Here is a 22,387-nt window from a genome sequence, read left to right on the forward strand (position 1 = left end):
TGATATAAATAAACAAGTCTTTTTTATAAATCATTTCATTATTTGCTAAATGTTTTTTAAAAAAAATTAATAGTAGCACTAGGGTCTTAAATGCTTGTTCTCTTTTCCATCTAATGTTATTCATTTCACGGTACAAATGGAGTTAGGCAGTGAGTTGCCAAATATTGTGGACATGTACGAGGACTGAAACAAAATGCTTTGTTGTGGTTTTTATAGTTTAACATCATTTTGCAACATGTAATAGGCTGTATATTGCAGCCTGTATATCTGGTGGAGAAAGAACCACCAACCCATGAGAAGCTAACCACAAAACTTTCTCACGTACCCATTTTGGCCGAACCCAAGACTTGAACCCACATGGACTGAGGTGAGATTTCAGTGATCTCTAAAGTCAATCACCTCGGTCAACTTGGGCACATGGGGCCCCTAAAATGCATTGTAAATTCTTTATAATTCTTATATTTTTTTTTTAAAAAGGGTCAAATAACAACAAACACATATGAAAGGTAAGAGATAATATTTTCAGTACAGTAGTCAATCTGAACTAACAAATAACAAATAGCTGAGGTTAGTTATAACAAAAATAGGTCATGGTAAATGTTAGTGCTTTCACTAACAGCGCAGAACAGGCTGTTTCTTGAAATAATCGGTCTCTTAATCGGTATCAGCAATTTTAATAATTGGCTATACGCTGTATTGGCATAATCGGCAAGAAGTGACATCAGTACAGCTTTAGTGCTGAAGCAACTGAAGCAAAGTGCCTTGCCCAACAACACACCACAGTAGCTGACCCGATGGTAGGATCTGAACCCACACCCTTTCAGTTGTGAGTTGAATATTATTCCATGTTCTTGAAAGAAAACATTAGCTGTAGAATATGATTATAAAGAAGTGTTTTTTTTATATAGATGAGAACAGCTTAATTTTGTATTAATAATACAAACTCACTTGTACTGTACATACTGTAATAGAGAAACAGATCTCTTAATTTGCAGTGTTATTATTCATAAAACAAACACTGACAGTTGTTAAAGGTTAACATGCCAACAAGATCATTATATGTTGATGTGTTATGATTTAGTTTGGTTTCATGCAGCAATACAAGTAGGATTTTTAGTGCTGAAGCAAATGGAGTAAAGTGCCTTGCCCTAGGACACACCACAGTAGCTGATCCACGTAGGATTCAAACCAACACCCTTTCGCATGTCAGTCTGGCATGCTAACCACTGTGTCTCCTTGATGTAATATGAGAGAAGCCAACAAAATGCAAAATAATTTCATACACAAATTTCCACAGCTCATGAAATGTGAAAGTTAAAAATCAGATACATGTGAAAATTACAAGTAACATTTTTTAAACATTTACACGACTACAACAGTAGTTAAATGGATAACAATAGTAATTGATAATTAACTATTATATTAGAGAATGTGATGCAAAGCCTTCATCCTTTTCAATACTGGCAATGAATGTGAGCTGCAGATGTGATGATAGGGGTCCCATTAGTAATGCCAGGACTTACAGTATGTACTCCCTCATAAGTCTTGTCCATCTGCACAGGTACAGATCATAATGTGCTGGTAAATTTAGGTCTATGCAGTTTTGTTAAGAGTAATTAGGAGAACAAACAACATAGACACTGATCTGCCAGTGCATTTTGTGATGGCAAATCAGAGTCTATGTTGTTTACAGTTGGATCCAAGTTACTGGAAAGAATATATGATGAAACCAATGAATGTTAATGGATTTTAGGATATCAAAGGAATGCCCTGATTGAAGTTTTGTATGCAATTTATATGAGTATAGATGGTAAGTACAAGGACAGCATATGCATCCTTATAAGACGATTTCAACTGCATACTGCACAGACCCAGATCTGCCATCACATAATGCACTGGCAGATCTGGGTATGTGAAGTTTGTAAAGAATAATTAGTAGAACAAACAACAAAGACCCTGATCTGCATGCATATTATATTATAGCAGATCAGGATCTTTTTGTTTGCAGTTTGATTCTACTTGTAAGTGAGCACAGACAGTAGCATCAAACTCTTAATCAAAATCCTGAATCGTGTTTCCTTGTTTTTTTAAAAATATGATAATGTTTGCATCTCCATGTGAAACATTCTGACTTGAATTTATGATGTAATTTTTACAATTATAATGTACCTAATCTTGCGTCTTGAAAATTTGGTAGACATATAATTGTTATTTCACACTTGTCAATCATAATGCACCACCAATGGTGCAAACTTGTGGGAAATGATTTTTCAAATCATCAGAGACTAAAAGAAGGTATAAGTGGAAGCCATAGAAAAGGTATGCTATTAATAACTCTATTTTGTTGAAATAAAAATAGCAATCCCATTACTGGCTACAGCCATATGGAATGTCTTTACACATTCATCTTCTGAGTTTTATTTTCCATAAAGATGCATACCTCAGGATTTTGCTGTAAAAGAATAATAATTTGACATCCACACCATCAAGTTGAATGTATTCAGAAATATTTTCAATTTTTGGAATAATTCTATCCATGTGGCCCATTTCCATGTTCACCATATTGGTATACATCAGCACACTATCATACTGCATTTTGTATTGGATCAGGTTCTTTTTATCTGTATCTGAACCCTATTTGTTTGACTGGTTGTGGAACTATTTTTGTTTATTCAAAATATTACTTGGTAATATAAAATAACATTGTACCTGTCAAATGAATGGTTTAGTAATGGTTGATGGTCAATCACTGTTAAATAAGACTGAACCAGAATTTATACTCAGTAAGCAGGCAGAATGTTATTTTGACACAGGAAGATGGTGAATTAAATTGTTAACAGAGTGCTACAGATGTTTTTAGTAACATGAGATATTCTGCATTTTCTCCCCAAATAATGAGTCACATGGCTGGTAGAACATGTTATCTATTATAATCCGATTTAGCAAATCATGCTGACAGCTGTTATCAGAAGGTCTTTTCCAAACTGGAAACTTTGTAGCAATGCATATTAAAACATACTGCAATACAATCATCTTTATGACAATATACTGGAATATGATTTCAGCTGGCAATATTCACCCTTGCCAAGTACATAATTCTACATAATCCTAGAAGTTTTCAGATAAAGAGGACTTGTACAAACTACAGCCCATGTCATCCCTGAAGGAAAAGTGAGATATGCAAATGCAAGACTAACAAGACCAGGGACTCCAGTTTAAAGAAGAAAGATGAGCCCCCAAAAAGTATGTGACTAAAACAATGGTAATAAAAGAGACAACAATAGATGAGAGCACACTATTTTACAAAAAGGAAAAGAAATTACACTGCAAAGCAAATGGTACATAGATACAGCAACAGATAGGGATTTTATAAAAAAAATGCACTGAAAACAGACTTTCTTTACTTTATTGCTTTCTTTTGTCTGCTGAAATACAAAATAATTCAGTCAAACATTGTGTTATTGTTATAATTAGAAACATTCAGATGGTTTCAGAATTTTACAACCCATAAAGTGTTGTGCAGATAAGCCATATTGAATTTATGCATTTTCTATGGGAAATTTATTTCAGTTTTGTCTGGATCACCAAGTATTGGAATGCTGTTGCCATTTTGGGGTCTAATGCCATGTTTCTGCACAAGATAGGCTGTACATGGCAACCAGTATAACATGTGGAGAAAGAACCCAGGAAAACCCTGAAAGAACCACCAACCATGGGAAGCTACTGGCAAGCTTCCTCACATACACTGGCCAAGCCCAAGACTCAATGCGGACAGAGGTGAGACGGCAGTGATCAGTTAAGGCAAGTGCTTTAGACCATTTGGCCTATAGGGCTCCACATTACTGGAGTGTGAAAAATGCTTATTTCTGGAAAATGCAAAAGCAGGATAGGTCTTGAATGTTCTGAAGTTAATTTTACTATCACTTCCAGGAAAACAATTGTTGACAATATTATTTTAAAGATTCCTTTTGTATTAATTTCAGAGTAATTCACCAAAAGGCCTGGATTAATAGGAACAGGTAATGTGAGAAACATAAACATGTACATTGTCTTCAATGATTGTATGATCATCTAAATTACTGCCTTGTCACCTTGGTCCTAGATTAAGTTGTTAGACTGACTAATATCATTATTTCCATTTATTAAGTTGTTATCCCAAACTATCTTTTGCTGCATCCAATTAAATAATGTGCCAACTCGACTTTCTGTATTTATCATAACTTACAATCTAATCTTGTTTTTAGTGGAAGCATCTAAATGTATATAGCTAAATGGTTAGCATGCTGAACATGCAGTCACAGGGTTGTGGGTTCAAATCCTTCTTGGCATCAGTCAGGTACCATAATTTAATAAGAAAGCAACTCTTACTCTGAAGAATGTAACTTGGTTAGGCATAATTTTCCACTATGTAATTTAGTCAGATACAACTTTCCACTAATGTAAATTAGACATAACTTTCCACTAATGTAAATAAGTCAGATATAACTTCCACTGATGTAAATTAGTCAGACACAACTTTCCACCGATGTAAATTAGTCACATATAACTTTCCACTAATATAAATCAGACATAGCTTTCCAGCAATGTAAATTTCTTAGACATACTTTTCACTAACACACTAAGATAATGGCATGAATTTTCTTTAGGAATGAAAGCAACTGAGACTTTGACAGCAATTCTTGATGCAATTAACAGTAATACATTTTCAACTTTTGATTTAGGTTGATACATCGATTTATGAACTCTCCAAACACAATATTCAAGAATGTTGCAGGTTGAGATAATTATCCAGATACAATGCTGGCCCCATTTTCATGACCAGCATACTGATCAAAGACATTTTGTAAGTTACATCTGAAAATTGCATTGGATTTTTAAATATATGATATATTCCACTCAATTAAATCTATTATCCTGATAAACCTAAATTTTCTTACAGTCAGCCAATTATTGCAATATTGTCCACTTCTTGGAGTTCCTGTTTGCCACAGACTGCTTACAATGATGACTTGGTAACATGACAGTATAATGAGTTTCTCATTTTAAAGATTACTATAAAAATGAAAAGTAATCAACAATGAGAGATAATTCATATAAATGCAACCATCATCAGATCTATGATACAAAAAAAATCATTATACTTTTTGATGTAAAGAAATCACAACCATAAAATAATAAATACAAGTCCTCTCTACCTAAAATCTAAAACCTTTTAAAATTATGTACTCTGCCATGGAAAACATGTAAATGGGCCACAGGTTTCAAAATTATTCCTGAAAAATTAAAATCTTTTTGTGAATCAGACCAATTTAATGGCATGGATGTCATTTTGTGATTATTGTTAAATCAAGATGCTGAGATACTGGTATGCATTATTACAAAAATATATATTAAAAAAAGATGAATCTTTTATGCATTTTGTGTGACCAGTAGCAGGGATGTTATCTTCATATCAATAACATAGATAAATAAATCACATACTCGTTTTGTGACTTCCTTTTCCACCATTTATTTCATTGCCTGTATGTTGGAAAAATGTTATGGGCTATTCCATTTATGCATACATGGTACCCAGGGAAGGCACTTTAAAAACAATATATGCTAGGGTACTCAGAGTTCATATGAAAACAACAAAATTCTAAATTGCATCTATGGGTGATTACTCTACATTAAAAGTGCCTTCCCTGGGTCCCATGTATATTTTAATATTTTACTGGAATAGCCATAATGATGTACTGTCATTGTTGCAAGTGCATTATGACTGATCAGCATGTGTTTCAAAATTGAGGTAATCTTAACAGTTAAATACCCAGCCTGCAAAAGAATCTAAACATGCCAAACAATATTCAAAACAAGATAATAAAACTAAGTCAATAGTTAAAATAAAGACTGATACATGTATCAGAGGAAGCTTTTGGGGATGAGACAAATCTGAAAAATGATCCAAAGGCTGTGTCACAATTCATCGTTTACTTTTGCGGGCTTTTCGTCACTCATCTCACTAAAGTCACCCTTTGCTTTCTCAGGATCTGGAAAATAGGACACTTTAATAAGTACTGTTGCTTTTAAAACTAATGAAAATCATGTACAAAATGAATTCCTTCTTTTTGAATTTAAAGGTCACTGCTATAAACACTGATGTATTTAAAATTATACCTACAGATCAATATGTCATAGAAGACAAATAGTTCACACCTGTGTATTAATTGTAAATGTTTATTAATTGATTACAACAATGTCCCAATAACCAATAAATGCAGTGTGTGTGTGTGTGTGTGTGTGTGTGTGTGTGTGTTTGCAATGGATAGTTTCTTTTTTTTCTCCCAGATCCTCTGTGGACCATAATTAGATGTGTAAAATTCTAGTCACCAATACTTATGTTTTATAAATGTATTACTGCACTATTTTCTGAAAACAATATAAGTATCTACATCTATATTGCAGGTCAAAAATGGAACTGAAAAAAATATTCACCAAACTGACATCTAATACATCATTTTTCACAATGTTTATGTAATGTGGGGATCGGGTCAAAGTGCAGTGGAAAGAATCAATGTACAATTTTCCAAATGCAAAGACAAAAATGATTTAGTCTGAACAAGTACATTAATATAGCAAATAGTAGCACATATTGTAGGAATCTGGTAAAGGAAGAAATGGAATTCTAAGGTTTTTTTTTAATATACACATACTTGTACACAAAAGAGAGCTTGTGATCAAAGTTAATACAGGTAGAAAAATGTCTGAGTCTTTATTCATAAAGTGGAATGACTGAAAGTATTGTTTTTTTGTATAACTTGTATCTCCACGCAATTTGAATATCCATAAACAAATTATTATACAAACCTTTAGGTTTGGACTTTTTCTTCTTCTTTGATTTCTTTTCTTTGCTAGGTTCATTTTTGGAATCAGACTCTTTCTCTTTATCAGACTCTATTTCAGGCACTTCATAAAGACAACCTGAAATTGATCAAAATTTGTCATTAAAAAAAAGTAACACAAAAAGTAAAAATGCTGAAGGGTGATACCATCATATCACTCATGGTCAAAGATCTTAGGTTAATTTAATACAACTACATACCACCATCTATTTTTCACCTTTTGGAATAGTACTTCTTAAGAACTATTTCATCAAAACAAGAAGCAGATGAAGGGACCAATAATTTACAATGGAAAGAATTTGGAAATCATCTCTGATGTTTGGAAGCCATCTCTGACATTCTTAAGAAGAATGGCATTTAAAAATAAAGGACTGTGGTGACCATATTGGATGCAAGATTGGCACTACTTGCATTAATATGACCAACTAGATATCATTAGAAATCTCGAAAAAAAAAAATCACATGGCGTAAATACTGTACTTAGCAATTATCAAGTGTTATAATTCATACTGGACGCAAGATTGGCACTACTTGCACTAATATGACCAACTAGATATCATTAGAAATCTCTCTAAAAAAAACCCCACATGGCGTAAATACTGTACTTAGCAATTATCAAGTGTTATAATTCATACTGGATGCAAGATTGGCATTAATTAATACACATATCTGAATGCTGTGATGACATTGAGAAGGGAATGCTTCAAAACACTATTTGAATCGGTTGGGAAGGGACATGAGGGGCCAAGCAGGGGAATGAACCGAATAGCTAGAGGCATGTAGGCAGAGACTTGGGACTGGAGCATAAAAGGGGAATAGGCCACACCTTCAGTTGACTGGTGGACTCCTGGCCCTGAGAAAACTTGTGCACAGGCTCAAAAACCATAGCAGAGTTTGGGAGCAACAGAAGAGAGTAGGATCCAGAAAGCCCATACAAACGAGAAAGAATCTTACTGTCCTCAGTCCCAGAAAGCTTTGGGCAAAATTGTGTGGGAAAGCAGCATGTACTGCAGTATAAGCAAGTCTAGCCTTGAATGATGACAGGGAATAGCTGCAACTTTGCTGATAGATTCAAAATGTGCTTGTCTGTGAAATCTTTATCGCCAGACTGGTCTTTTGATCAAAATGTCCGGACCTCCTCCTTTTCAACACCTAACCTGACAGGTAGGTAGGAGCAGGAAACCCAAATGGAAGGGAAGGACATGCGCTAACCACCCTTTCTTGGAACTCATTGGAGTTCATCAGAATGGAAAGAGCATAATTTCCTAGACCTGCTCCAAAGGAAAGATAGAACTATCTTCCTGGCATACCTCTCTGGAAAGGGATATGTTGATTTAGGGTTTGCATCATCCCATAGATGCTCACACAGGGTGTGGGTGGGGTGGGGGTAATGGGACTAAGCATACTTTTGTCTAGTTGTCCTCCAAGGCAAATGGGATTGCTGTTCCCTTCTTAACGGTCTTAGAGGAGACTGACAACCCAACTCTATTCTGATGGATGAGGACACAGGTGACATAGCAGGTCCCCCTTCTGTCATGTCCTCCATACATTGAAATCAGGTCAGGGACATCCATTATGTCAAGACTCACTACTACTAGCAAGGTCCCCAAATTCCATGGAAATTAAAAAAGGAAAACTGGGAAGGAGAGTTGCCTATCTAATCCTCTTTTCCAGATGGGCAAACAAAACATGACCCCCTATCCCATATGGATTGGATGGTAACACAGAGATGGGGAGGGGGTAGAGGTATGGACCTGATTCCTGTCCCCAAACCAAACCAATCAGAATGCCCAGTATGACCCAATCATTGGCACTTTCAGCCCAGTGACTGGACAGAGACTGGCACAGTGACGAGTCAAAGACTTGTCCAGCAACAAAGATCAGACATATTGTTTCTTCATGTTGCTGGGAAGGTGCAACTCACAATTCATCCCTTCTGGGAAGGCAGGACTCACTCCCAGTCACTTATATTTCTTTGGGAGGGGCCAAGGATCTATTATTTATTGGCAATGACAGCATGGGAACAAGAATCAGGGATCCTTGGCCATTAGGTGATCTCCAAACCATAGAGAATACTCCTTGCTTCTGCCACACAGGGTCAGACAGACTGATGTATTCCATACAATATTTTTAAAGATTCAAAGCTTAGGAGTAAATCACCATATCTTCAGTGCAGACAGACTGATGATTCAACTCCACAGTAAATATCTAGGTCCAGTCCCAGTTACATAAAGAACTCATATGATATGGTCTAGGAATATGACCTTGACCTGATAGCTTCAACATATTCCTATGCCATATCAAACCTGATTCTTCAGAACAAAACACTTATGTAGTTTTGTCTATATATCAAGCAAAGTTTCGCTCTCACAGTATACTTAATCCTTGTCTGCCATCTTTAATACCAGCACTTGATGTCTTGAGGGCTGTAAAAAAGCAGCAAGGCTTACCAAAGTATGGTGGAGCTAATAATATGTGCCTTGTTGATCAAGATCTCAAGAAGGCTTACAACAGTATATCTGAGCTAATAATATGTGCCTTGATGATCAAGATCACAGGAAATATTACACCAGTATGGTGGAGCTAACAATATCTGCCTTCACAAAAAGATCTCAGGTAAGTATGATAATGAGTGAGATCCAGCAGCCTCATGGGATGATTTATTCCTTGCTACCATTCTGAAAATCATTTTCTGATCTGTGTTTGATCAAACTTGGAATATAGGCTTATACGATTAAGAGCTTACATGAATTCAGTAATGGGTGAAAGTCACACATATTAATGAGGTAATTTACTTCTGATTTTTGAAATTGTCACCACTTTAGAGACTATTTCTTGCTCAGTTTCAGTTAAACTTTGCAAATAGAATTAAATCATCAAGACTGCAAAGAATTCACCTCTATTAGTCACCCCTTACGACATGCAAGAGAGCACATCTGGCTTAATCTACATTCCCAAAATAGGCATGGATCTTGCTCATTTATAATTTGATTAATCTGTATTCTGTATGATATAGGCACAAATTCCAAAAATGATCAAAACCAGATTTAAATATGGCCTCCTGAGTGTAAAAAAGCTCAGTCAATTAGATGCAAGATTATCTTATTTATTTGTGTGGATCTTGCTCATTATCAGACTGAGTTCTTGAGGATATAATCTCTTAATCCAAGTTTGATCAAAATCAAATCAGACACATGGCTGCCAGAGTGGTAACAAGCAATTATGATAGTCGATGAATACACAACCAACAGTAAAGGAGGGTCGTACCCAATCTGACTAAAATCAAGATCTACTTATACATAAAGCAGAGCTGATGGATGCTGATATCAGGTCAGGTCCAGCAAACATTTTCACTGATCACATTTTCAGCTTTTATATGGCTGAGAACAAACTTGTAACATATCATTACTAATATTAAATGGACTTAGAGTGATATGCAAGGCTTTATCTAATTGGCTACTAAAATTAAGTGGACTGTGAATTCTAATGGTTACTAGAACATGAACCTTTATCAGTGCCTGTCAGAGATCTTAACTTTAATCTGATTGGGCCATCCCATAAAAATATTAATGGCATCAACTTACTACTGTCATCTTTTTTGAGAACGATATTTTTGCAAATGTATTCCATGAGGTCTTGATCTTGATGGTTGTAATACCATTCTTCTATGTCTTCTTCATAATCCTCCACTATCTTGAAGCACTGTAATGGTGTTATAATAATAATAATAATAATAATAATAATAATAATAATGCCAATAATAATAATAATAATAATAATAATAACACCAATAATAATAATAACAATACCCCATTCCACTCACATATAATTATGTCTTATTATATACATATATATAATACATTCTGCAGATCAAATAAAAATTGTCTGACAATATGATACTGAAATAAAATAAAGCACCCATAAGTATTTTCTCATTTTGTATTGTCAGAGCCTGAGAAAAAAAATGGAATTACCTGTACTTTGTGACGTCATGTGAATGACCACCATCAAACCCAAATTTCAAGAAGTTAACGTTAGTTATAGAATCAGAACATGTATATAATTCAAATAATTACGCAGTTTCAAAATCAACAGCAGCAAAAATCCAACTGTTTTTTTCAACAATGTTTAAAAGCTTACTACAGTACCCAGCAGTGGTCAAGTGGAGATTTGAGGCCAACGAGTTTCATGTAGTTTACACTGACTCTGAATAGTACAATTTGATGAAATACATAAAACCAATTAACTGAATCATCAGTGTCATCCATTTGTATCAATACAATTTTTGTAAACAAAAAGATATTTCAAATTACTGATACTGGCACCATGTAAATCAAATTTACAACATTCATGAGAATGTCCATGTTGCATATCCAGAAATATGTCACCATATCCACTAGAAGTGCGCCATATTTCCAGCATACAGGTTCACCACTATATTTATTTCTAGTGGTATGTACCATGGTACTTTTTCATGGTAGTGGTACTTTGGTACTTTGAGTCAGAATGGAATGTAGGAAAATTCCTGAGTAATCGTTACAAATTTAATAACTTTAACAGCAGGTTTTCATTTTTCGTAACACAATAATATTTTTTTTTTCTTCACAAAACAGTTGTACTCATCTCAAATCAATAAGTTACAAATATAATTATATTTATGATCCTTTAATCACATGTTTGATAAGAGATTTGTGTTAAAGGTGTGTTTAGCAGTAAAAGGCACTCATCTCTAATGAGTAGCCATGAAGATTTCTCTAAAGGCATGATCAATCTAAGAAAATATTAACTATCTACAAACAGTGTTTATCATTTACTGTTTACGTAGCAACTGCAGGAGACAGAATCAACTTACTGCACAGGAGTTTGAAATTTCATCCATAGAAATCATGAAATGTTACATTGTATGAATATTTGCTGACATGCATCAGACTAGAATCACTGTTCAAGGAATTTACAATAATATCTGTTCATAACCTCACAAACTGGGCCAGTAGATTAGGGTCTATACTGTTTGCTCTACTGATTATTCCTATCAAACTGAATGGTCCTAGATATGCTAGATTACTCCTAACACACTGATTGGTCCTAGATCTGCTAGATTACTCCTAACAAACTGAATGGTTCTAGATTTGCTAGATTACTCCTATCGAACTGAATGGTCCTAGATCTGCTAGATTACTCCTAACAAACTGAATGGTCCTAGATCTGCTAGATTACTCCTATCGAACTGAATGGTCCTAGATTTGCTAGATTACTCCTATTGAACTGAATGGTCCTAGATCTGCTAGATTACTCCTAACAAACTGAATGGTCCTAGATTTGCTAGATTACTCCTATCAAACTGAATGGTCCTAGATTTGCTAGATTACTCCTAACAAACTGAATGGTTCTAGATTTGCTAGATTACTCCTATCGAACTGAATGGTCCTAGATCTGCTAGATTACTACTAACAAACTGAATGGTCCTAGATTTGCTAGATTACTCCTATCAAAATGAATGGTCCTAGATCTGCTAGATTACTCCTAACAAACTGAATGGTTCTAGATTTGCTAGATTACTCCCAACAAACTGAATGGTCCTACATTTGCTAGATTACTCCTAACAAACTGAATGGTCCTAGATCTGTTAGATTACTCCTAACAAACTGAATGGTCCTAAATCTGCTAGATTACTCCTATCAATCTGAATGGTCCTAGATTTGCTAGATTACTCCTATCAAACTGAATGGTTCTAGATCTGCTGGCACATTATGTGACGCGCCAGTCAAGAATGAACACCAGACAGATTTTGTGTCACAAATGAAGTTCAATGCAAAATAAGGACAGCGTAGAATGGTCAACACTCACAACAGTGAAGTAACAGCAGATATTTGTATTTACCTTTCTATGAAGGTGTGAAACTTCAGCTGGAGTGTCATTCCACATCTGATAAGGAATACCAAGCTCCACTTTCACTCCTTTGTTCCTATAAAGAATGATCTTTTTGTGTAATCTCCTTGAAGTATGATCACTGAAGTACACTAACCTAATTTCTAAAAGTTACTTTTTTTAATGTTTCAAGAGAAATGCAAATAAACCCATACATAAACATCACAAGGCAGCAAAGTTACAAAAACCCTATTAATACTGCATGAAATTTATTATTTAAGTTTCTACCCAACTGACTGGTGACATATAACACTGGTGACATATTAACAGATGTTGTGTTTTTGGTAAACTTCTGAACAGCCAGGCTACCTTTCTCACACAGGAAGAGGGAACAAATACAGAATGTAAAATATAACATTATTCTTTTTAAACAAAAATTCTGCTGGCTGTTAGGTTTAAACTGAAACATCATGAAGGCTCAATTTCTTGCTTTTATTTTGTTTTCCTCCATTACATATCACACAGATAAATTCATAATTATATTGTATCCCATGTTATTAATTATGTGATGTTGCTCATTGTTTTCAATATTTACCTAGGGAAATTTCATGTCATGAGTCCATTCAAAGTAAATGTTTCACATAATGGCATAACAACAGTTCAATAACTGTGAAATGCTAGATGAATCCAATTTAATTTATGACTTAAAACTATTAAATTTTAATGAGTTTATTTCATTAAAAATAATTATATTTTTACATGTGACAAATGGAACTGAATATTTATTTCAAATTCATCAAATTTAAGAAACTTGTTGAATAATTTTATATGACGTAAACATCCAAATAAGATTCTCTATTTCCATTTCCATTAGGTTAATGTTTAATATTTTTTAAAGGTACTTATGTATGTCATATTCCAGTATCCTGTCATAAGCACTGATCAATTCATCCAAATCCATCAGGAGACATGGATTGTTTGCAGTTAATTGGTAGTTTGGATAAAAAACAATGTTCATTATAATTTATAAGATAAATAGGAATTCATTATTTCAGACTTCATCCATACATCTAAATTAAAATGTAAAATATAAAAGTATTTTCATTGGTGTCTTGTGTACAAATATACAGACTAATGTACAACTACAGAATGTGTCTGTCAATTTTTAAGAACAAAATGATGTAAGACATTTAAAGAGTGATTGGTACAACAATCAATCAACGGCCATCTGATGGATCCAGGCCACACAAGTCTTAATTGCTGGCACCTGAGTAATTTATGTTTCACTAAAGTATACTCATTTTCCTTCATCTTGAATTATTTATATAATTTGTATCCAAAGATATTTTTGCAACATATGACCTGCAACTTTTTGAATACTTTAAAAACACATGCAAGAATAAAACAAATTAGTAACATTAACAGTCAAAATGCCAACTCTTGACTGTATTCTTCCAAAAAAAAATAATCCATAGAACTATTCCTACACTAGGTTTTGTAGTGTCGACATGGTCTGACTACGTCCCCTGGCAAAGCGTAGACTGCCTTTCCTCTCCTTATGTACGTCATATTCCAGTATCTTGTCACAAACGTGAGGCTCCTGAAGGGCTTCTATCAGTCGAAGCTCTCTGAAAATTAACAGTATGAATGAGGTCACTGATTTTTCTCTTCAATCTTACAGCTTCCATGTGATCTATTTCTTACATGTAAGCCATGCTGTGATATATCCCTAATACACATGACTCTCAAACCATAACAGAATTTAAATGATTAATGCTTTCTTTTTAACTCTTCAACTTTTCTAAACTAAATGTTCCAGGAAAAGTACACTAAGTAACTAACAGTTTCCAATTAATCCATCCTACCTTCCTATGTCACCAATGACATGGCAGATGTCACCAATGCTGGTAACCAATTGCCTTTCTATTATACAAGCAACTTGACCATTCCCATGTCTGTGAAATCACAATGACTATGAAATAATATTAAAACTATAAAATATCCCCCAAAAGATTAAACTTGTGGTTATAATGAACCAATGATTGATCTTTGAATTTCAACCAGTTTCCAGCCTAAAACATTTTAATACACAATATCTGATTATAAATGCCACTGCCATCACTGTCACTGTAAAAGTGATACAATGATCCCTAATTATTCAAAGTACCTGTGTACACAATATGTAAGGATGGAATGTATCTCAGTATCCCATGCTTGTTTAGAAGCCATGGGATATTGATGTAAACCACATTAGAATTTATTCTCACTAGCCATCAAATGAAATAAATCCTGTAGCAATAATAGAACAAAATGAAGCCAGTTTCATGGAATTCTTTATCATGCATTCATTATATGAATCGCCATCATATATATGGGTACCTTTTATTAGGGAATCTGTGATGTACATAGGTACTTTATAATTATGGAGGCTGTGCTGTACATAAGTACTTTATAATTAGGGAAGCTGTGCTGTACATAGGTACTATATAATTAGGGAAGCTGTGCTGTACATAGGTACTGTATAATTAGGGAAGCTGTGCTGTACATAAGTACTTTATAATTAGAGAAGCTGTGCTGTTCATAAGTACTTTATAATTAGGGAAGCGGTGCTGTGTACTTTTTAATTATGAAAAATGTGCTATACATAGGTCCTTTTTGAAAGGGAAAGCTGTACTGTACACAGGTACTTTGTATAATTAGCGATCATTTTATCTTTTACAGTGACAGTTGACAGCATGTTGTACAAAGAGCAGTCTGGAATTAAATTTTTAAATGGCACCCCCCCCCAACACCCACCCACCCCGACTTTCCAACAATGATGAAAAGAAATGTTTGCAGATATAGAATGGCTTGATTTTTCAAGACTAGAATTAAGAGGAATATGCTACGTAATATAAGATAAGTCACAAGTGATACGAGTTTGGGAATGAAAATTCTTCAAAGCAGGTGGAAGTAAATGAGATTGGCAATTAACTGTTTTGTGTAAATGGCAAAGTTACTGTAGTGGCAGGCTCGTTTCTGAACAAGCTTTACAGTCTGATCAAAGTCAGATTCAGAGAAAATTTTGGAAGGTCTAAAAAACAGTAAATCTTATCATTCACAATTTTATCTGAGCATTTCATCAATGGAGAAACTTTTCAGGATAATCTTGACCTTACCATAACTTGCAAACATTAAAACGTTATTACAATTTATACTGAAACTGCAATTGCTGAAATTTATCATCTGATGTGAGCAATATCCAATAATGTTTTATTGATTTTCTGCCTTCACATTTTACGTGTTCAAAATGTTCCAAGCAAGTCTTTCTCTCTCTCTCTTTCTCTAAACAGATGTTGGTATGAACATTCCCCTAAGTTAGGGGATAGGGGAAACGTTGAAGACCAGAGTGTCAAGAGTCTGACTATGAAAATGTTTGGTTTTAATGGCAGAGAGTAGATAGAAAACTGTAGCTCCTAATGAGTTTTATTATTGTAAATAACTACAGCCTCATAAAAGTACCGGATGCTTACGCTGTAGAGTATTTAATTTCCTTTTTCTTAGTGTCCAGGCCATGACCAGTCCTTATGATTTCCTTGGATTTGCCTGTTTCCTCAAGTCTTGCTTTCAACTCTAACACCATGTACTTGCATGCTATGAAGAGAAAACGAAAAACTATTAATGTCAATCATTAACATGTGCGATGGTTAACTTTAAATTGAAGCTACATGCCATGTTCAAGATTTCATAATCCCCCTCACTGATACATGTATACTGTATATATATGCTCTTGAGTCCAACTGCTAATTGCACAGACCCAGATCTGCTGTCATATAATGCAATGACAGATCTGCTTCTATGCAGTTTGTTGGAGTAATTGGTAAAGTAAACAACACAGACACTTATCTGCAGGCGCAATATGCTTCAGCATCTTTGTTGCTTGCATTTTGACTCTACTTATAAGGGAATATATATGGTAAGTAGTTAATCAAATCCAAAGTTTATTGCCCAAGTCCCCAAAATAAAATGAATTTATTTTTTAACTTTATTTATTTCATTCAAGTGAAGAAACCAATGCAACATAATTAGTAGCTAGATGAATAAAAGAAGTAGATCTTTCTGACATACAAATCTGACTTTCTTTTCTAAATTAAGTACACACTTTAATCATCATACTGGGAGTTTTAGCTCATGGGTTAAATATGTGACATGATCCGCAGAACAAGCAGAATGGAATCAATTTTCATGATATTATTCAAAGCATAAATGAGATTAGTTCTGTTAATGTGATAACAATTCTGTTGTTTTTGTTGGTGCACAAAATAGCATTCACTCGTACAGAACCATGCTGTGAAACAAAATATGCTAAACACAAAATGTCTGGGAAATGAATATGAAACGGGTGTAAATTATAATGGCTCCTGCATCTATCACTTTTAAAAAGCAAATATATTACTGTGTTTACTTTGAATAACTGCATATATATTTTCAAAAAATCACCACAAATGAAAATACAAGTATGATTTGACTTCAGAATTATTTCAACCTACAGACTTTTGCTAAACGTTCTTTACATCAAATAAATGCACACTCATGTCCATTGTTGTTATATTTTTTCCTTGTAGAACTGGGAAACATCAAAATTTTAGTAATACAGTAAAAAGATCAGAGTATTTATCTTGATTTTAAAACTTCCCTTTTTCTACATTTTTTTTATATTGCTGTAAACAATTTTCAATTATCACAAACTTGAACAAGGTGGCACAAGCCATAGATTTATATCTTTCCTTCAAGCTTTGGAAACTGGCTCATTTTCTTCCTATTCAAGCCTAAACAAATATTATCCTGAAGTCTCATATATGTTGGCATGTAATAACAACTAATTTGGCTAGACATCATGAGCCAATACTAAATATCAACTCTGTAAAATATAGAATAACATGGAATAAATTCATCAGGGTTCCTGTAGACTTAACAAAAGCAAATTCCATGACTTTTATAAAACTTTTCCAGTGTCTTTTCACAAAACTCTAGGACCACAATATCTTGCAATGTCGATTGTAATTGTGTTGTGTTCAAAACAACAGTTCCTAATCGGTGCTTGGAGCTAGAAATTAGCAGTAATCAATTATTTATTAACTCCTTGTCTGAAATTCCATGACATTTCCAAAATTTTGCAAGGTTTTGAGAAATTCCATGACTTTTTAGGCCCATGAAATTAATTTTTTAACTTCCAAAACATTTCCAGGACCCACAGGTACCTGGATTTATGGTTGCCATAGGACGGTAAAAGCAATATATCTGGTGTGCCTCTGTCATCTATTCTTGGACCACTGTTATTTTTTAGTTTACATTAATGACATTGTGACCGATATTTAGTCCAGTATAAGACTCATTGCTGATGATGCATTGTTGTCAATTATTTTTGAGGACCCAACCCTGGCTGCTGGTACATGTATTTTGCATGAAAATACTTCAAATCAATTTATGGCATAATCAATCGTCAGTTGATTTTAATCCAAACATAACCGGATCAATAATAAAATCCACAAAATCTCAAAGGGAACAACACAAACAATTTTTAATAAATTACATCGTTCTTAGAAATGTCACTTCTTATATGCACTTGGGCCAAACTTTAAATGAATCCCTTTCACTGACTATGATGGAAATAACTACAAAAAAGCTGATAAAGTTAGACATACTACAAAATTTATATTTAAACTTGACGGGTTAATCATTAGAACTTCTTTATTTCACCTTTATAAGAAGTCTTTTGGAGTATAGGGATATTATTTGGGATAAATGCACCCAATATGAAACAGATCACATAAAAATGGTAATAGTACAGTAAAACCTGTCTTGAGAGACCACTGCTATGAAAGACCACCTGCCTTGACAGACCAGGTTCTCCATGTACATATTTATTGATTATATGGTGTTATGACCTGTTATGAGAGACCACCTGTCATGAGAGACCATTATGTTTTGGCAGAAGTGGTGGTCTTTCAAGACAGGTTCCTCTGTAGTACAAGCAGAAGCAAGTAGTATCTTATCTGGGGGCAGTAAAATATACATTGTATGCTAGAATTTTGTAAGAAACAAAATGGGAAAGACTTTTAACAAGGCACTAAAAATATTTGATGACTTTTTTAAAAATAAATATGGCATGGCTCCATAATGCATGCAGGTGTCCAGCATTTAAGCAATAGACAACTTCGTGATGGCACAAACCTTTAAATGCCCATCACCTGGACAAATCTATAACAAGGTTTATTTTTTACCATGTACTCTTTTAAATCACACCTAAACATAAATCCTGAAAAGTCCCAATCTATTACTATCAAGGAGACTGAATAGCAAAATTAATGCACACAAGACCTCAACTTAGTTTCGCGTTTAATGAATAATGAGCTTTTCAGTATGCCTTGAACCAGAAACTGAAAAGCATTTTTTCTTCAATGTTACAAAATATGTTACTGTCAGAAACCAAACAATATGAATATTGCCCAATATTATAGATATAACTTCATTATTAATGGGTAACTTATTGCAATTGGTTCTGGTCAATAAGGAGGTTTTTCAAGGTAGCCTATATGTACATAATTAATGCCTAATGAATACTTATGTTTTCACTTTAAGCCACTATATCTCTAGTACATATTTGTTTATAAAAAAACCTAAACTGAAGTAAAATTGCTTTATCTACTCCATCAATCTTTATACTTTTCTTTCTAATTTGTTGATTTTCAACTATACCATAAAATGTTTCTGCCATAAATGCTTAATTATTACTATCTAACATTATTACAATAGTGTATATATAATTTTCCTTTAATATCTACTTATCATTTTTCAATGCTTTCAACAATATGCCTACATTAATCACATCAGTCACATTATAAAACTAAAAATAGTTTTTGCTTAATGGGAACAGAAATTAAAATAAGCTTATGTTTGTTACACAGTCATCTAATATGACTCTTGTTCAATTTTCTGTACTTTTCAGGATTTTTGTAAATACTGTTCAAACCATGATCTTACAGATATCAAAAGAATCAGAAGAAGCACATAAAAATTAAACAAAATTATATTATTACTGTTTTTAAAATAGAGAAATGGGGGTATGAGAATGGTTGTGGTGTGGATACTGGTACATAATGAGTTTGTAGGATGCTCCTGGCTGGCTATAAAAATCCTTTGATCTCCTCTGCAGTGTCCAGTCCCTGAGCTATTTTACTTTGATGGTTTTGGTGATAGTTTTATTAAAATTGTATTTTTTCTGTGTTTCTCCACAGAATTAGCATAAAGTACTTTCTGGCTGCCAACCTAACATAACTGTTTAGTTTCTGTCTGACTCTGAATTTGAAAGAATTAAATGTTAGAAAAACATACCCCCAAGTAACCACCCATTTCAATCTTCATCTTCAAGTGCTTTCACCACTACCAATATTACAAGATTATCTTCATAAGTTTATAAGAATACTTCCTTTTTTTGTAAAACCATGAGCAGGTATGTATAAAAGGCAAGATTGATAAAGATTTGAATAAAATTATTCTGTTATACAGTTTTTGTTTACTTTTAAACTGCCAATAAAATTAAAGCTCATCAAATGACAAAATGACATTCTATAAAATGACTTGTAGATGTGCATACAGCGCATAAGACTCATGCAAATGTATGCATATATGTAACATACATAAATGACAGTGATGCAACGAGTCAGAGAAGAACAATTCTGCTACTGTGCAAACAGTACACAATAAAGGGCGGTTGCTCTTAAGATACTCTCTGTTTAATATCAAGACAAATTTGTATCAACGTTTGTGGGTGCAATTCTCTGACATATCATACAATTTTAATGTTTTTTTTAAACTGTTTTGAAGATCTAGAACTGGTGAGCTGGAAGTGGCTGCTGTCATGGGGCCAACAAATTACAACGCTCAATACACACTGAAAGATATTTCTTTTATTACATGAATTAAATCAATAGCTGTTTTTAATTAAAAAATCATTAGAAGCTCAAAAAGGTTTGTACACAATAGGTCCCACATCTATTGGTAGCTGATAAAAAATAGGCTTGTGATGAAATCACCCAACAGCTATTCACTAAATATGAAAAGAGTGACCAGAAACACATGAAATGATGTGATATATATCCTAATAAATACCCAATTATTTCAAGATATTTAAAGCACAAGTTCCAAAACACTGTAAATTTACAACTGGGATTTCTAGTCCTCCTCCTAATACATATATCAAATATCTCCATTAATTTCCCAGTAGCAATATGTATTACTAAAAATAATCAAGGTAGCTATTCCAAAAAGACACCTATGGAAAATGCTAAAGATGGTACTAGGATATTGAGACTTCATTTTTATCCATTGCAAACTGGAGTAAACCAAGTCTCCCATATCTAGTTTACCAGGGGTGGGTATAAGCAGGGTAATCAAGCATAACTGAGCTTAGTTAAGCTCTGATCACACATTCCTTTTACTGTAAACACTCATAAAGTCCAATTACTGTAAAAACTCATAAAGTCTATTTCATTCTTTTTTAAATATTAATCATGGGATAAATGAGACAGAACTTTGTTTCATCTTTAAGATATTGGTTGTGAAATAACTGTCAAAACATGTTCATAAAAGTTGATTTTGTGTATTTTATTTTAGCTGCTTAAATATGCCTTGGTGGTGGTACTAGTTTAAAAAGTATTGAATTAAAATGACAATTTTCAAGCTGAACATCATCAGTTCATCGCCATATATATATATATATATATATATATATATATATATATATATATATATATATATATATATATATGCATATACACACACAAGTCCATTGAAAAACATCAATGATTGCTCTGGTGGCCTAAGAGATTAGAGCATCTGCCTCAGATGTGGGAGGTCACGGGTTTGGACCCTGGCCGAGTCATAATTCAAAGACTAATAAAAATGGTTCTAACAGCTGCCTCACTTGGCATTTGACATTAAGAGATTAGTGTTAGAACTGGTAAGTCTGGTGTCTGGATAATGTGAATAGACGACATGTCTGCAGCATGATGCCCCAGTACTAGACACCACCATCAATTGCCTAACTGCAAACATTGTAGTGATATGACTGAAAAACTGGTTAAAGCTATGTTAGAAATCCAAATCTCTCTCTCACACAATGAAAATAAACAAGATTATAATTATACTTGAACAGCTCTCTCTGTCTTCATTCAACCCTTCTTTCTCTCTTTCAGTTTGTTTCTATGATATCATACATATATGTCTTCTTGACCCTTGTATATTTCAACTTTCAACTTTCTTCTGTTTGAGGGTCCAGTTCTCGAAATGTTACCAACAGCTTTGACTGTGGTTTACTCAGTATGTCCATAACTTTGTCTTCTACAGTATGGTTGGGTGCAATCCAAGTGTTATCATTTAATGATCACACATCATTAGGATTATAATGATACAATTGTACTTGAAAAGCCATGTCTCTATCTTTCTCTCTCTCTTTCAGTTTGTGTGATTGATAACACAGCCATATGTCTTTCTTTTAGGACCCTCACTTTTTTCAACTGAACCCTTAGTTTCTATAGTCTGAGGGTCCAGGATTTGTGGGACTGCTCCAGTTACCCAGCGGTTAGAGCATGTCCTCT

At 33.9% G+C, this 22,387-nt stretch overlaps 1 protein-coding gene across 1 annotated transcript in view; it reads right to left on the bottom strand.

Moving 5' to 3' along the window:
* Nucleotides 1-502: 502 nt before the first annotated feature.
* LOC149803129 (protein canopy 4-like) overlaps nucleotides 503-22,387 on the bottom strand; it is a 39,714-nt gene continuing 17,829 nt past the window's right edge. Inside the window, exons 2-7 of the mRNA XM_089952748.1 lie at nucleotides 16,262-16,382; nucleotides 14,237-14,377; nucleotides 12,762-12,846; nucleotides 10,466-10,583; nucleotides 6,847-6,960; nucleotides 503-6,029 (exon numbers count right to left, since the gene is read on the bottom strand). Coding sequence (XP_089808874.1) covers nucleotides 5,956-6,029; nucleotides 6,847-6,960; nucleotides 10,466-10,583; nucleotides 12,762-12,846; nucleotides 14,237-14,377; nucleotides 16,262-16,382 — 653 coding nt within the window. The 3' untranslated portion in view covers nucleotides 503-5,955. The remainder of the gene's footprint in view (nucleotides 6,030-6,846; nucleotides 6,961-10,465; nucleotides 10,584-12,761; nucleotides 12,847-14,236; nucleotides 14,378-16,261; nucleotides 16,383-22,387) is intronic.

Source organism: Sinohyriopsis cumingii, chromosome 3 (assembly GCF_028554795.1).
Source record: "Sinohyriopsis cumingii isolate HCF-2022 chromosome 3, ASM2855479v2, whole genome shotgun sequence".
Classification (NCBI taxonomy): Eukaryota; Metazoa; Mollusca; class Bivalvia; order Unionida; family Unionidae; genus Sinohyriopsis; species Sinohyriopsis cumingii.